Below are 17,376 nucleotides of genomic sequence, written 5' to 3' on the forward strand. Positions count from 1 at the left end.
GGACAGATAATGAATAATGCGTTTAAGAATTTTAATAATTCCCCAGCAAGTAGCCACGGTTCTGTTAGTCTGGCTGGGACTAACATGTCTTACTGGGAATAACATGTCTTACTTTCAAATTCCATGCAACATGTCTTACGGCAACAAGGCCTACTTAGAGGTAACTTTTTAAAATTTAAAAGGAAGGTTTAGGGGTGTCAATAATGGGTTACGTTTTTTAGCTTAAAACTGCACGGCCAGACCACAATGGTAGGCCTGGAGACATGTTTTAAAGTGCTACTGTAGTGGGTGGGACAGTGAGCGATGAAGTCCACTGGTAGCATTTAACCCCTTCCCCGCTCATGACGGAACCGTTCCGTCATGAGCCACGGTTGCCGTGTGCTCATGACGGAACGGTTCCGTCATGACAATCCTGTTGGCGGCCGCTCCGCCTGCGCGGCGCTGTTTCCCCGCCTGTGCGAGGGGACAACGCAAATGGGCGGAGTCATGACGGAACCGTTCCGTCATGAGCACAGCTCAACTGTGGCTCATGACGGAGCGGCTCCGTCATGAGCACAGGCCCACCGCGCTGCCCCCCTGCCCCCCCCAGCGCTGCAGCGGAATGTCCGCAGCAGCGAAGGGGTTAATTGACAGGTCCTGGGCACACTTGGTTCCATATGCTAGTGACTTATAGGGAAATTAATCAAACCAATCAGATGTATTACAATTTTACCATGTTGAAAGGAGTATCCCAAGCATTTTACCACTGGTTAGCAGGGATAACGCCTATTCACAAAGCAGATATCTAGGCACTAGTATGAGATGAGTGAAGCCCTCACCTACCACTGGGAGGATAAAGGCTAAGCTGCTTATAGCACCTATTCCCAAAGCAGATATCTAGGCACTAGTGTGAGATGAGTGAATCCCTCACCTACCACTGGGAGGATAGAGGCTAAGCTGCTTATAGCGCCTATTCCCAAAGCAGATATCTAGGCACTAGTGTGAGATGCGTGAATCCCTCACCTACCACTGGGAGGATAGAGGCTAAGCTGCTTATAGCGCCTATTCCCAAAGAAGATATTTAGGCACTAGTGTGAAATGAGTGAAGCCCTCACCTACCACTGGGAGGATAAAGGCTAAGCTGCTTATAGCGCCTATTCCCAAAGCAGATATCTAAGCACTAGTGTGAGATGAGTGAATCCCTCACCTACCACTGGGAGGATAAAGGCTAAGTTGCTTATAGCGCATATTCCCAAAGCAGATATCTAGGCACTAGTTTGAGATGAGTGGAGCCCTCACCTACCACTGGGAGGATAAAGGCTAAGCTGCTTATAGCGCCTATTCCCAAAGCAGATATCAAGGCACTAGTTTGAGATGAGTGGAGCCCTCACCTACCACTGGGAGGATAAAGGCTAAGCTGCTTATAGCACCTATTCCCAAAGCAGATATCTAGGCACTAGTGTGAGATGAGTGAATCCCTCACCTACCACTGGCAATATAAAGGCTAAGCTGCTTATAGCGCCTATTCCCAAAGCAGATATCAAGGCACTAGTGTGAGATGAGTGAATCCCTCACCTACCACTGGGAGGATAAATGCTAAGCTGCTTATAGCACCTATTCCCAAAGCAGATATCTAGGCACTAGTGTGAGATGAGTGAAGCCCTCACCTACCACTGGGAGGATAAAGGCTAAGCTGCTTATAGCACCTATTCCCAAAGCAGATATCTAGGCACTAGTGTGAGATGAGTGAAGCCCTCACCTACCACTGGGAGGATAAAGGCTAAGCTGCTTATAGCACCTATTCCCAAAGCAGATATCTAGGCACTAGTGTGAGATGAGTGGAGCCCACATTTATCGCTAGTAGGTTAGAGGACGAGCTGCTTTATAGCGCCTGTGCCCAAAGCAGATATCTAGGCACTAGTGTCAGATGAGTGGAGCACTCACCTACCACTAGGATGATGAAGGCGGAGCTGCTTTACAGCGCCTATCAATAAAGCAGATATTTAGACACTAGTGTGAGATGAGTGGAGCCCTCACCTACCACTGGGAGGATAAAGGCTGAGCTGCTTATAGCGCCTACTCCCAAAGCAGTTATCAAGGCACTAGTGTGAGATGAGTGAATTCCTCACCTAGCACTGGGAGGATAAAGGCTAAGCTGCTTATAGCGCCTATTCCCAAAGCAGATACCTAGGCACTATTGTGAGATGGGTGGAGCCACATATACAGTTAGAAGCATAGAGTCTGAGCTGCTTTATAGTGCCTATTCCAAAAGAACATATCTAGACACTAGTGTGAGATGAGTGAAGCCCTTACCTACCACTGGGAGGAGGAAGGCTAAGCTGCATATAGCGCCTATTCCCAAAGCAGATATCTAGGCACTAGTGTGAGATGCGTGATGCCCTCACCTACCACTGGGAGGATGAAGGCTAAGCTGCTTATAGCGCCTATTCCCAAAGCAGATACCTAGGCACTATTGTGAGATGGGTGGAGCCACATATACAGTTAGAAGCATAGAGGCTGAGCTGCTTTATAGCGCCTATTCCAAAAGAACATATCTAGACACTAGTGTGAGATGAGTGAAGCCCTCACCTACCACTGGGAGGATGAAGGCTAAGCTGCTTATAGCGCCTTTTCCCAAAGCAGATATCTAGGCACTAGTGTGAGATGAGTGAAGCCCTCACCTACCACTGGGAGGATGAAGGCTAAGCTGCTTATAGCGCCTGTTCCCAAAGCAGATATCTAGGCACTTGTGTCAGATGAGTGGAGCCCACATTTACCGTTAGTAGGATAGAGGACGAGCTGCTTTACAGTGCCTACTCCAAAAGTAGATATCTAGGCACTAGTGTGAGATGAGTGAAGCCCTCACCTACCACTGGGAGGATAAAGGCTAAGCTGCTTATAGCGCCTATTCCCAAAACAGATATCTAGGCACTAGTGTGAGATGAGTGAGGCCCTCACCTACCACTGGGAATATAAAGGCTAAGCTGCTTATAGCGCCTATTCCCAAAGCAGGTATCTAGGCACTAGTGTGAGATGAGTGGAGCCCACATTTACCGCTAGTAGGTTAGAAGACGAGCTGCTTTATAGCGCCTGTTCCCAAAGCAGATATCTAGGCACTAGTGTGAGATGAGTGAAGCCCTCACCTACCACTGGGAGGATGAAGGCTAAGCTGCTTATAGCGCCTATTACCAAAGCAGATATCTAGGCACTAGTTTGAGATGAGTGGAGCCCATATCTCCTGCTAGTTGGTAAAAGGTCGAGCTACTTTATAGCGCCTTTTCCCAAAGCAGATATCTAGGCACTAGTGTGAGATCGATGGCATCAGCTCCCAGGGGAATTGAGGCTGAGGAGGCCCAGGTACGCTATAGCGCCTACTCCCAATGCAGATATCTGGGCAGTACTAATGGTTGCCGCCCTTGTCAACTTTCAGGAGGACAGAGGCCGAGCTGCTCTATAGCGCCTACTCCCAATGCAGATATCTGGGCAGTACTAATGGTTGCCGCCCTTGTCAACTTTCAGGAGGACAGAGGCCGAGCTGCTCTATAGCGCCTACTCCCAATGCAGATGTTAAATAAATATCACTCTCTCAGCCTGCTCGAAGTCTGGGTCATGTTAATAAACAACAAGCGAAGAAGTTAGCACTCGTGAAACGTAACGACTTAGCTTCGCTCACAATGTTATTGAGCAGATGATGCTAAGAAACCGCATGAGTTTTATACATTTCTTCGCATGGGCAGCAGAAGGAGGCGCATGAGAGAAAGTGAAACTACTGATGGCAGGCGCTGGAGCAGGCGCCCCTTGTGCTCTTGGGAAACAATGGAAAGGCCTTGAAGACGAGATTCATGGCAGAAGAGTCTCTGCTGAGCTGAGGAATCTTAACTCTCTCGCTTACGAGTGCAGAGCTGGGACCAGGCGTGGGCTCTCACAGGAGGAGGAGACCTGCACATCTTGGTGTAACGATGGAGTACATTGTAAATGTGGTTTAAAAACACCACGCCTTATGCAAAGAAGCATTCTAATGAAGGTAGTGCTATTCACATGTTCCCAGATATATGGAGGCAGTAGTGTGAGAGTCGAGTCCTCACCAACTCTTAGGATAAAGGTGTAACTGCTCCATAGTGCTTACTCTCAGTGCAGATGTCTAGGCGCTAGTGAGAGATCAGTGGCTGTCCAACACTAAACATGTGAAGAATTGATATTAAAGCGCCCTGAAAGCCAAGACCCCTTGCACTGATGCACAGTTCGGTGCACGCGGCATCACTGCACCCGGCCTAGTCTGCCGAAGTCGATGACCTGAGTTTAGGCTGCAGAGTTCACAGAGCTGTCTCTGATGCTCGAGACATGATCCCACCACAAGCTCTTGGCACCTGCATTTCACACTGACTTGTCATTGGTGCTTTATAGGCGCTACATGGACTTCTAAGAAAGGCCAAGCAGAGGTGACGGTGAAGCTAAGGTGAATGTTTATTCCTCAAAGATATCTTTACAAAGTCCAGGCATTTTTGTAACCCACTGAACGGTCTTAACTCTAAGGACTGCTGACCTGGGAATTTGCACCAGTTGGTCACACTAGTCAGGTAGCAAAAATGTTACCTTTGCACTGATTAGTCGTGTAAATGACTACAAATGGCACCAGTGAAGGTGCAATTCTGCTGGAGGTAGTAGAAGCTTTAAATAGATGAATACAAATAGCGTGCACCAAGGCTTCTTGGCTATTCTCAAAGCAGATATCTAGGCGCTAGTGTCAGATCAGTGTCTGCCAGGGCCGGACTGGCCGTAGCGGGCACCGGGCGTTTCCCCGGTGCGCCGCACGGGTGGGTGCCGGTTTTGGGCCCCTGGGGGCCGTTTTTGTTATAGGGCCGTTTTTGCAGCCCCATGGGGGGCCGGCCGAGCACTTTGTCAGGGCCGGTTTTGGTTCCCTGTCTGGCCCTGGTGTCTGCACAAAGACTGAACCCTGTAGAATGGACATGAACCCGTTGTTTGTGCTCGCACCTCACTGCACCTGCTGCACTTTGAGGTGACGCCTCAGAATACTTTTAAAAAAATGCATACTTTCATAAAGATATTTACAGCTGCTGTAAAGTTCTGTTGAAGGCTCCTTGTAACCTGAGATGGGTTAAGGTTGAAAGTAGATGGACGCGGAAGCAACCGTTGATGGACAGAATACATTCCAAACGTTAATTTTGACCATCTGATACAACTTGTCTGACTTGTCATGCCTGCACTGTACTTCTCACTTTTGGACTTTGTTGTCTGCTTACTTGTAACTCTTATATACTCAGCCCCTCCTATCTCTCTCCTTCCCTGGATTTCTGGGAAATTAGGCCATCCTTTGTCAGAACGGCACACTGTGTCCTATGGAGGGCGCCAGAGCACCACGTGTGAAGTAGGACCTCCGTAGATCTTTCAGTGTGCCCCTTGTGTCAGCTGGAGGGCGCCAGAGCACCACAGGTGAAATAGGAATCTCCCCTGTACATCAGTGTGCACCTTGTGTGTTTCCTGGAGGGCGCTAGAAGCACCGCAGGTGAAGCAGAAACCGCTTACACCCTTCAATGTGCTCCTTGTGTCTGCTGCAAAGCGCTACCAGAGCATTGAGGTAAAAACAGGAACCCCTCCTCTACATCCGTGTGCACCTTTTGTCCACTGGAGGGCACCAGAGCACTGCAGCTGAAGCAGGACGGGCTCAGAGCCTCAGATACTTCACTTTGCACTTTGCTAGAAAGCCGCAGGTTAAGCAGAAACAGCTCCAATCCTTCAGTGTGCCCCTTGTGTCCGCTGGTGTTGTGTTCGCTGAAGGGCGCCAGAGCACCGCAGGTGAAGCAGGAACCTTTCCTGTATCTCAGTGAGCGCCCTGTGTCCGCTGGAGGGCGCCAGAGCACCGCAGGTGAAGCAGGAACCTTTCCTGTATCTCAGTGAGCGCCCTGTGTCCGCTGGAGGGCGCCAGAGCACCGCAGGTGAAGCAGGAACCTCTCCTGTATATCAGTGAGCGCCCTGTGTCCGCTGGAGGGCGCCAGGGCACCGCAGGTGAAGCAGGAACCTCTCCTGTATATCAGCGGTGTCCCTTGTGCCCGCTGGAGGGCGCCAGAGCCCAACTCACTGTACAAGAAGGGTTTTCCAAGCAACTCATCCCACACTGTGCTGCAACAGACCACAGGGATGTCATCTGGAAGGAGTGCAACTCTGTATTTGTTTTTAATTGCTGCTCAGAAGATTTGCGCGGTGGTTTGAACAAGTAGCAAGGCCATTTCCCTTCTGGCAGCTTCTCCGCCAGTGTGTTCAATGTGGACCCAGTGAGAAAGGGCACATTTATCTGGGCGCAGCCCCCTCTAGTGCCCCAGCTCAGAGCCTGCAGTTGTAACTTCCTGGTTCAGTACCTGGGTTCAGGCCTGGACTCAGTTTGTTCGGAGCCCTGGAGTGTAGTGAACCCCCCACTTTAGCTGCTTCAACGGGGGCTCCATTTCATGAGCAGTGAAAACCAACAGGAACAAGCATTTGCAATGCAATCGGTCTCGCCTTTGGGAGCTTATATGTATTTAACTGTGCAGCACATTAGCCTGGGCGCTGAAACATCTACTGTTCTTTAACATGGAGGGAAAGTAAGCACTAAACTGCGTGACTCGCCAGGTATGGGAACACATGGAGAGAAATATTGCCTTTCAGCGGGAAATCGTGTAGTCTAAAGCTCTGTTTTTAATATATAATTAGGGCCTTCGGTGGTCGTGTCACTGAAAATACAAGATTTCAAAAAAATATTATTGTCTACGGGTGCTCGTGGGAGACAATTTCTATGGACTGGAATCTAGAGAATGCTAAAGTGATTCTGGTATTTTACTGACCTCTGCTGGTCGTTTTCTATCAAGAAAGTTAAATAGAGGAAGTTGAACAGAAAAAAAGTCCCTAAGTGGAAGCAGACAAGTCCTAGGGCTGATCCCCAGAGCCCACAGAGTACATACACATATAAGTATATACTAAAGTATATACAAGAGTTCTCGAATACTCGACCTAAACATGGCTATTTAAAGAAGCTTTCAACTTGTCTCATTAAAATGCCCGCACCAGTGGGTTGGCCTGGTTCTCCATTAGTGAGTGCCTAGAGGCGAAACTGGTGACGGTGCGGTATAGGTTCACCCTACTATAACATAACAAAACAGGAATGTTTAACACATATGGATACATTGTTCACTTTACAGGGAATGCACTAGAGAGACTCAAAAATGAAACTAGTCCATGACATTTTGGCAAACATATGTAATTAATATGTAAAGAATGCAAGCACAGAAAACCAGTAGGCCAAAACACACCACCAACAATTATAGAAAATGCATTTTAACCTGAGCAAAGTAGATACAAAAAATGCAAACTAAAACATAACACTCTTGACAAATGTCTATTCCACTTACTACCGCCCCCAAAAATACCCTACCATCTCTCCAAAATGATGAAGTGACGCTTCAGTTTTACAGCTAGTTCGACTGTTGGTCCAGTTTTCCATTTTGCCGGGTTATTGTTTTTTCTACTAGGGCCAAAGTGGCAAAAGTAGACTGATTCCATTGATACGTCATCTCATATGATGTTCACACTTCTTGTTGCCTATATCCCCCCCTCCACCCCCCACCCCCGACAATAGAGGTGATGCGCCACTAATATCAGCGCTCTACTCTCAACTGCCAGTGTGTTCCCGATTCCCCAAACGGGTTTAGTCCATTTGAGATTTACCGAGCGACAGTGCTTGCAACAATGAAATGAGTTAGCACAACTCGCCCTAAATGCCAAAGAAGTTATAAGCCAAATGCCTCATCATATATATTTGTTGTGAATTAAGAACTTTTTAATAAATCCATATTTTGCTTACTAGAATAAAGTGATTTAAGTACCATCTGCCAAGGCTGGTGGCACCACAGTATGCCAAGTTTTAAAAGTGTCTTATCTTCCCAAATGACGACTTGTGCACACTTTGAAACATCCTCTCCATGTGCATTCAAGTGATCTGAGCATTGGGCGAGGAAGACACGACCAGAGAGTGACAACATTTAAAGGAAATGGACACCATTTGATAAATGCGGGTAGGGAGATTGAGGAGGAAGTAATAAAGATGTAACAGGGACAGTGAATGAGTAAAGATATGACTGGGACTGAAGATTGTGCATGAAATATGTAAGATAGCGCGAACAGTGGGAAAGAGGCTTAGTCAAACTATCATGGTATACGAGTGCCCTCTAGTGGCCTTGAGTAGTCTTTCCTTTCTTTGGTCTGTGCCGCAGCTGCTTGACATGGAACAAGAAAGTGGAAACGATAAATTAAGTAAATCTCGTGTTTGCCTTTCAATTCCCTTCTTTTTCAGTTCAAAAGGATTTTATTGATAAAAATAGAAAATGTCACAACATGTTACATTATAATAAATATACATCATACCAAGGAGAGTCCACAATATTATTGATGAAACAGGTTCAGTGAGAAAATTGAAAGTAATAAAGCATCAGAAGCAAAACACAAACACTTGAAAAACAATTGAAGACGGAATGGTTGGGGTTATTAGGGAGGTTTCGAGACTTCCTGTTGGGACGGATGCAATTGAAAAGCGTGACTAGCACACGTATCTAAATAGGTGATAGTAGGAGACCACAGATCCAGCCTTTTTGGCAGCAAATGAATAGGATATGCAAAGGAAGTATCCAACCTGTGATTATGATAGACCGCATACCACCATGTCCTAAAAGACATTTTTGAGAAATCCTTCCAATTAGCTGTGATTTGTTGTAACGCAACTGCTAATAGTAAATAGATGATTTTAACATTGGCCGCAACATTCTCCCAACAAGAGGACAAGCTTCCCAAGAAAACATGTGTATAGGCAAAAGGAAATGTAGTGCCAAAAATCAAATTGATTTGAGACCAGACCCGCTTCCAAAAGGCAGACACAGTAGAACAAGAAAATAACATGTGAAATAAGTCAGCCTTTGGTGAGGAACAAGTCCAACAGGTATCAGATACGCTAGTGTAACTTTTGCTTAGGGCACTTGGCGAAAGCAAGAGTCTGTTATACACAAAAAACAATGTTTGCGTTGTGTTTGCAGCTCTGGAAGATTTGCGGATCCTAACCCATAACTTATTCCATAAAGAGACTGGCCAAGATGCTGCAAAGTCTCGCTCCCAAGCTTCTTCGGCCTTGGATTTCTGTCTAACTTTATCAATGTTATGCAAGAGTGTATATAATGTGGAAGCCTTAGGAGTTATTGTTAATAAGGAACGCAATTGTGAGGAAGGATCTGGACTAGCAGAGATGGCATGTGTTACCGAGAATTGCGCGTATGTGTAGAGCACAGTGTTTTTGAGTATGAAGTATTTATGGATGAATGAAAGAGGTAAATTAAAGGAACTACTGAGTGGAGTGAAAGATAAGAAATCCGAATGCGAGAAGAGTTGATGGACCCAGACTAGACCTCTTTGATGCCACGACTTCCAGTAAAAGGGTTTATTACGAATAAGCAGACTTTTGTTGCGCCAAATTGTGGAGTTGAGAAAAGAGTCAACAGTGTTATGAGGAAAAGGGAATAAAGGTGCTAGAAGTTTAGAAGTGAATTTGATGATGGGAGTAGCTAGGGCTTGCGGTTTACGTGAAAAGGAAAGGTATTCACTGAAGGTAAAGGGGGATAAAGAGAGACGTTCAATTGTGGTCCATAAAGGGCAGTCGTCTCTAGAATCCCGCAACCACAGCGAGGCCTGACGAAGAAGGAATGCTTTTTGATATGCTGGAAAATCAGGAAAGTTAACTCCGCCCTCAGATTTGGGACGAGTCAACCTATGCAAAGAAATTCGAGGTTTCGTATTATTCAAAAGGAAGGAAGAAAAAACAGAATTAATCTTCTTGAAGAATTTTTGTGGAATAGGAACTGGAGTGTTGGAGATAGTGTATATAATTATTGGTGACAGCATCATTTTTATGGTATCCAGACGACCCCACCATGATAAATAAAGAGGGTGCCATTTAGTGGTTAAATCCAAAATCTTCTGCGTACATTTATCCATACATAATGAAACTGTATCTGAAATTGAAGATGTGACATGTAAACCCAAATATTTAATATGATTAGGACTCCAAGTAAATTTAGAGGCAGCGAAATCAGGTTTAAATGTGTACTTTGTCAAAGGTAGGATCTCACACTTATCGTTATTCAATTTGTATCCCGAAATATCAGAATAAGCTTGTACCTCTGCTAAAAAAGCAGGGACTGAATCAGTTGGGTGAGACATAAAGAGCAAAATATCATCTGCATATGTTGCAAGTTTAATATGAGAATGAGACATCTGGAATCCATGCACACTAGGATTTGGGCGCAATTTTGACAGGAATGGTTCCAAAGCCAAGTTAAAAAGAAAAGGGGAAAGGGGGCATCCCTGACGTACCCCTCTTCCTAGGTCAAAAAATCCGTTAGCACAAACTGCCGCTCTAGGTCTAGAGTAGAGGAGAGATATCAAAGATATAAAATTAGGACCAAAGCCAAACCACTTAAGAGTGTAAAAAAGGTACGTCCACTCTCCCTGTCGAATGCCTTCTCAGCGTCCAACGCAATTGCTGCTAGAGAGTCTTTAAAACGTGAGGATTTGGACAAAACATCAAACAAGAGTCGTGTATTATCAGTTATATAGCGACCCTTAATGAAACTGGACTGCTCTACCCCTAGCAACTCTGGTAGGAAAGAATCTAGTCGTAAGGCTAGTGCCTTGGAAAAAATCTTGTAATCAATGTCTACTAAAGATATTGACCTATAATTCTTACAATGCTTAGAATCCTTACCTTCTTTAGGGATTAGACAAATATGGGCATCCGAGAAGGAACCAGAGGATCGTCCTAATGTACTGAAAGAGTGTAAAAAAGAGTAAAGTTTCGGTAATAGGAGTTTGAAAAAGTGTCGGTAAAATTCAACCGTGAAGCCATCAGGACCAGGTGCCTTCTCCCGCTTAAAGGAGTGAAGGGCGTTCAACAACTCTAGCTGCGTCAAATCAGATTCTAATGAGGTCAAATCTGGAGTGGCGAATTGGGGCTTTTGAATCATGGAGAAGAAATGTGATAAGGCCAGGTCAGTGGGTTGTGTTTCGGAAGCATACAATGTTTTGTAAAAAAGAGAAAATTTGTTTAAAATGTCAGCATCCTCGAACTTTAGATCTAAATGTGCATCATAAATAGATTCAATGTTCGACTTGTTATGCTTAACCTTCAAGTAATTGGCCAAAGTCCTTCCAGCTTTGTTTTTACCACCATAAAATTTAGCGCTGGATTTTAATAGATACAATGACGCATCCTCTGTGGACTTTTTGTTATATTGGAATTTGGCTTGGACAAGAGCTTTTAAGCTATCATTTGTATGCGAAGTATAATAGGAGTGCTCCAGTCTCTTGATATCTTGGAGAAGGTCCAAAGTCTGTTTACTGGCAATTTTACGCTTTTTTGCAATGAAGGATATTACAAAATCTCTGGCAGAGGCTTTAAAGGCATCCCAAATCGTAGAAAAAGCCATGGAGTCATTCTGATTTAGCCTAAAAAATTCATCAAAGAAGGCGGTGAAAGAGGCTGTAAATTTTGGGTCTAGGAGAAGGGAGTTATTAAAACGCCACCTCCGGGGACCAGTAATTTTGGGTAAAATATCAATGCCAATGGACACTGGGGCATGATCTGAAATCAAGATGGGACCAATCTCTGCATGAGAAAGGGTTTGCGAAAGATAATGGGAAACAAAGATATAATCATTTCTTGATTGGGAGTGGTGAGTCAGGGAATAAAAAGTAAATTCTTTGGTAGTTGGGTTACAAAGTCGCCAAGCATCAAAGAGCTTATATTGGTTTATGGTGTGAACAAAGGACTTGTGGGACTTGTTAGGTATATAGGAAAACTTAGAATTCATGTCGATGAATGGGTCAAATACCTGGTTACAGTCACCTGCTAAAATAAAATTATCATCCATGCAAAGAGATATGTGTTTGGCAAGTGTGGGCCAAAATGAGGGTTCTCCGCATGTAGGGGCATAGACATTCAAAAGTGAGACTGGAACACCCCTGAAAGACAACTTAACGTTTAACCATCTGCCACTAGCATCCGACTGTTGAGATAATAGTGAAAGCGAAAGGGATTTGTGACAAAGTATCGCTACCCCATTGCGTTTACCATCACCTGGAGAAAAGAAAACCTCGCCCACCCAACCCCTCTTTAACTTTAATGACTCAACTTCAGAGAGATGAGTCTCCTGTAAAAAGGCAATGTCCACATTTAGTTTGGCTAAATAAGTTAAGACCCGTTGTCCCTTAATAGGAGAATTCAAACCCCGCACATTCCAAGTGATTAATTTTAATGACATAGAGTAATGAAGCCGAGTAATCCAAAAGTCAGAAGAGATGAACCCAATTCAAACCAAAACAGATTAAAAATACGAGAAAGATAATGAAAAGACATGTAAGTCGCCATCAAAATAAAGAGAATATAAAAACGAAAGAACAGAGACCAATAGAAACGTTGTAAAAGAAGGAATGAACATGATGTACCATCAATGAAATAGAAAAATACTGTGACTGAAAAAGAAAAATATACAAACGTTACGAAAAATGTACACACAACGACAAACGCAAGAAAATAGTAGTAGGAAAGAAGATAAGAAAAAATGTTGAAGACAGAGAAGGACCAAAGACAAACCATTTGTAAAACATTTGACATAGTTAGAGGGAATGTAACACATAGGTCAAAAGACAAGACAAAAAACATACCTACGAAAGGGAAATGTGGAGGGGGGAGAGGTGAGACCACATGGGCAGACGGACCATCCAAGCACGAGCATACGGGAAGCCAAGGAAAAGTCACGTCAGGAGAGGAAGGGACCTGCGAAATCAAAGAAAAACATGTAACACAGATATAGAACAAGGCAGCACAAGCGCCCTGAATTCAAAACTAAACATCATCTAGTGTGAGCTAAATAACAACTTTGCTAGTGAAAAACATCCTGTGTAAAATAAGCAATGAAGAACAGGTAAAAAATGTATACAAAGACCTACAAAATATTGCAAAACATTAAGCAGTATCTAAAATACTAAGATTTAAATGATGAAGAAGAAGCAGTCGAGTCCATTCTAGTTGGCCCGCAAGAATTAATGAAGCTTTGAAGTCTTATCGGGTCTACATATGTAGTTGTCCTATTGTTGTAAGTAACTTTAAAGAGACAAGGATGGAAGAGACCATAACGAGCTCCCATTGATCGGAGATCAGACCTCATGTTTAGGAAAGCTTTGCGCCTATTTGCAGTAGCCTTAGCATAGTCTTGAGCAAAGAATATAGTAGAGCCAGACCATGTAATCTTTGGAATAGATTTGGCCGCCGACAAAACCTTTAGTAAATCTGTGTACTCCAAAAAATATATGATTACACCTCTTGGCCTCTGTGATGGTGAAGAATCGGAGGCTGCGCGACCCAGCCTGTGCGCGCGTTGAATATTGAGTACAGTACCATCCGGTATATGGAGTAACTTAGGAAGGAATGGCTTGAAAAATGTGGGAGCATCCGACCCCTCAAGTCCTTCCACCAGGCCGTAAATGCGAAGGTTGGTCCTTCGATTGCGATTTTCAAGATCCTCCACTTGACGCGCGCTCGAGAAAAATAAAACCCGCACTGCAGGCAGCATACCTTCCGACGGTGATTTATGCAGGAAGCTTCATTTAAAATTAGCGGGTAGCGCAGCGTCCCCGAGGCGAGCCCCAGAGCCTCACTTGAACGCCGCCATGCTCCGTGGGCGTCAAGCCACGCCCCCTTCAATTCCCTTCTGAGTTCCTCTAGTTGAATTTGGAAAGCATCCGGGAATGTAAAAACGAGGCAGACAACATAAGTCCGAACGGGCCCTTCGTCTTTCTCCATATCCCAGCTTGCTGATTATTAAGGGGAATACAAGTTTTAAAACTGCCAATGAGAGATCCCTTCATCCTACTAGAACAGGATCTGCAACAGGCTGCCAGGCGAGACGTGCTGCACAATCGGAAATAAACGGAGCAAATAACCTGGAAAGCGCGATGCCCGCCTACTGAAGGTGCATCGATGTGTGTGTCCACCAAGGAAGGGCTGCAGTCCCGTGTTAAAGAAGAACGGCGGATTACTGCACGAATGAGGGTCCTAGAGCCAGGCTGTGGGTCCAGAAATAAATATATCATGTCCCCGCCTCTCGAGATCGGCCCGTGGCTCGTTGACCCTTAGCGCGTTCACGCCTGGACTATGGAGTCCAGCCTGGGCAGCTGCTACCTCCCTCCGTCGGGGTGCGATGAGGTTGACGTCCAGCCGAGGGGAGCATGAGAGTCACGGCTGTTATGGAGGAAGTGGGGAGGCTGGTGAAGTTTGTAGGCAGGGTCGAGCCGCGGGTCTCCCAGCGCCCGGTGACCTCACCTGTAAAACGCTCTTATCTGCCTGCGTGACCGAAGGAGACCGGGCGGACGCTGTCCAGGGCAAAGATCGCAGCGGGAAAACTGGTATGTGAGGCACAGTGTCTAGGAGCTGTGAACAAGCTTCCCTTCAAGTCCCGCAAAAAAGAGATCCACGCACAAAAAACAGACACAAAACAAATGCAAGAATCCCATGTAAAGGGGCCAATAGCCAGAGGTGTGCCCAAGAGGGAACAAGCATTGGCATAGCCAATAGGTCTCACTTTTGGGACCTTATAAGTGTTTAGTTATGCAACTGTTGCATGGCTAAACACTTATAAGGCCCCAAAGGCGAGACCTATTGGCTATACCAATGCTTGTTAAACTTGTTAACACTGGTTGCTCCTCACTAGTATCCATTCATCACCCAAATATAGCAATACGCAACAGAAAGCTGATCAGTCAAGTTTTGAAAGGGCCTTCCACCACGCTGCTGCATTTTTAGTATTGTTGGAACCGTTTGAGCTAGAATCAAAAAATATTTTTGTTAAAATCTGCAGATAATGCTGCAAATGATGGCTTATGTGGCAAATGCGGCAAATCTATAATTATGCCAAAATCACGCGACCGCACTATCGCATAATTCCAGTAGCCTTGCTTTTAGCCCACATGTATCATTAGGGCAAGTTCAGCGGACTTTGGGACACATAATTCCCCAGAAATATTCTAGGACTCGTGCTGGCAACAAAAACATAACAGAAATATTTAAGGAATACTCAGTATATTATATTATAGAATACTAATTATAATGGTAATACCACATGAACAGGGGAACAGTAATGGAATTAGTATTACGAATAATGACAATAATAAAACAGTACACACCACAGTAATGCGATACACACCAATGGTGGCACGGCGCTGTAAACATCTCAACATATAACACAATTGTAACTTTGATAGTAACAGTGACAACAGCAATAACGCTGGCACTCACAATAATCACATGAATAGTTATAATACTGTTTGTAGTAAATGTAGTGCATTTATATAGCGCTCCGCACACCCCTGAAAGGGTCTCTCAGGCGCTGTGCACATACTGCTGTGGAACCCTTCCTGACCTTTCCCTGTGAAGTGCCCACTCCTGGGCACCCCCAAGGTGAAGCCAGGCATCCCAGCACTGTTGGGGCCGTTGTGGAGATTAAGCAAGCTATTGCCCAGAGTTGCAGAGTGTGACCCATGATTAGAATAGGTACCGAGGCGAGAATTATCGGGTCCAGGGAAATTGAGTCCAAGACCCACCGAGGCGGGAATTGAACCCTGGTCCGGGCAAGACCTCTGCATTAGGGTCTGCCGCTCTAACCATTGAGCCACACTTCTCCAGATGCGGTGCATACATTCAATAGCTAGTTTAGGTCAAGCCGTGGTGATATGTTCTGTGCAAGGGAGTTATTTGGAGGGGGGGGGGCAGGAGACAACCTGAGAGGAGGGAGGCAAGATAACGGACAGAGCCCGACTGTTGCGCCCAATAATAACACGGAACTTGAAAAACGGGTTTGTGGGAAAGGAGGAAAAGTAGAAGGGAAAAGAAAATGCAAGGGGGAGATGAAAAAAGTAACAAAAGGGAAGGAAGCGAGGAGAGCGAAAGAGTACATATAGGAGGGAGGGAAGGAAAACCTCCAGGACTTTGGATAAAAGGTGAACGACCGAGACGGAAGGAGGTGAGGAAATGCACAGGTAGGGAAGGAAACGGTGGGAGGAAGGAAGGAAACGACGAAAGGCGGAGTCAACTTAGGAAGGTGAGAAAAGAGAACGAGGCGACAAGACAACGAGTGAGAGAATAATCTAGAAATAAGGAAACAACCCCAGCATGAGAGAAGGAAGGGGTTGAGTAGAGTGAGGAGAAGGGCAATAAGGACTGGAGTGAAAGGGCAGCGAGAAAGGGGGGGGTAAGAGATGAGTGAAGAGAGAATGAAGGGCGCGGAGAACGTACTTTTCTGATTGTAACTGAGAAAGGAGGACGCGTGTGACATGCTGTAAAGTGAAAGCAAATTTGTGTGCGTGCTTGGCGGGGGCGGGGGAGGGAGTGCATTCCAGGCGGGGGAGCGGACCCTTTGAAGTACGATAACAAATGGATTGCATGGCGGCACGATGCACGTGATTGTGCGCGTGCTCGCCATGCAATCCACTTTGGGAGCACTTTTGGGAGCCCCTTACTAGAGTCTCGCATTGCGATTGCTACACAATAGCTAGGCGAGACCTAAAAAGGAGGGACGTAACACACGCTTAACAAATAGCAAGAAGCAGATTTTAAAAAATAAACTGAAGAACGAATCAGAAAACTGAGGCGGAGCCTCCCTCACTATACTGTATACAGCATCTCTCGACCAGACAGCGCATGCGCTGCCTAGGCCGAGACCTAAAAAGGAAAGAGGAGACCGCAGCCTCTGGCACGCTCGGAGGACAGTGGAAAGCACAGCAACAGTGAGGACAGCGATGATGGGCAGCAGACGGCACCTGGAGCCAGGATGGAAGTGGACAAAGGGTCCGAATCCAGAAAGGAGAAAGACAGAGCAGCAGACAATGGTGAGACACAAGCCCAAAGTGGCGCAGGGACAAGGGGTCAATTGAATAATACAGCGTCACAGGGGTGGGGGCACCCACTTGGGGAATAAGTCACTTTCAAAACACACAAAAAGGCCACGGGTCTGAAAAAAGAGAGGTCAAAGATGCAACATGATCTACTCAACCATGTGATGGGGAATCCCTTTTAAGGACGGTTCCCCTACACACCAAAGGTGTCATGCTTCATCATAGGGGTGCCTCCTCGCGTGAGAGACCTAGTCTCTACACGGGCTACAACCCTCTCGCCGAAACATGTTGGTCATGCACTAACATAGTAGCCTCTAATGACGGCAACTGCATTACCAGCTATTTGATTTTAATCCTGCCAGTTTTAACCACGTTCACATTAGCACTGCACTTCACTTATCACACCCAGCTCACATAGGG

At 45.6% G+C, this 17,376-nt stretch overlaps 1 protein-coding gene across 1 annotated transcript in view; it reads right to left on the reverse strand.

Annotated features, from left to right (window-relative positions):
- LOC146808695 (uncharacterized) overlaps positions 1 to 17,376 on the reverse strand; it is a 388,468-nt gene that overhangs the window by 323,783 nt on the left and 47,309 nt on the right. The window contains exon 3 of the mRNA XM_085614782.1: positions 12,733 to 12,844. Within this exon, the coding sequence (XP_085470908.1) occupies positions 12,733 to 12,844 (112 nt within the window). The remainder of the gene's footprint in view (positions 1 to 12,732; positions 12,845 to 17,376) is intronic.

This window comes from Triturus cristatus, chromosome 7 (genome assembly GCF_964204655.1).
Source record: "Triturus cristatus chromosome 7, aTriCri1.1, whole genome shotgun sequence".
NCBI classification, from domain to species: Eukaryota; Metazoa; Chordata; class Amphibia; order Caudata; family Salamandridae; genus Triturus; species Triturus cristatus.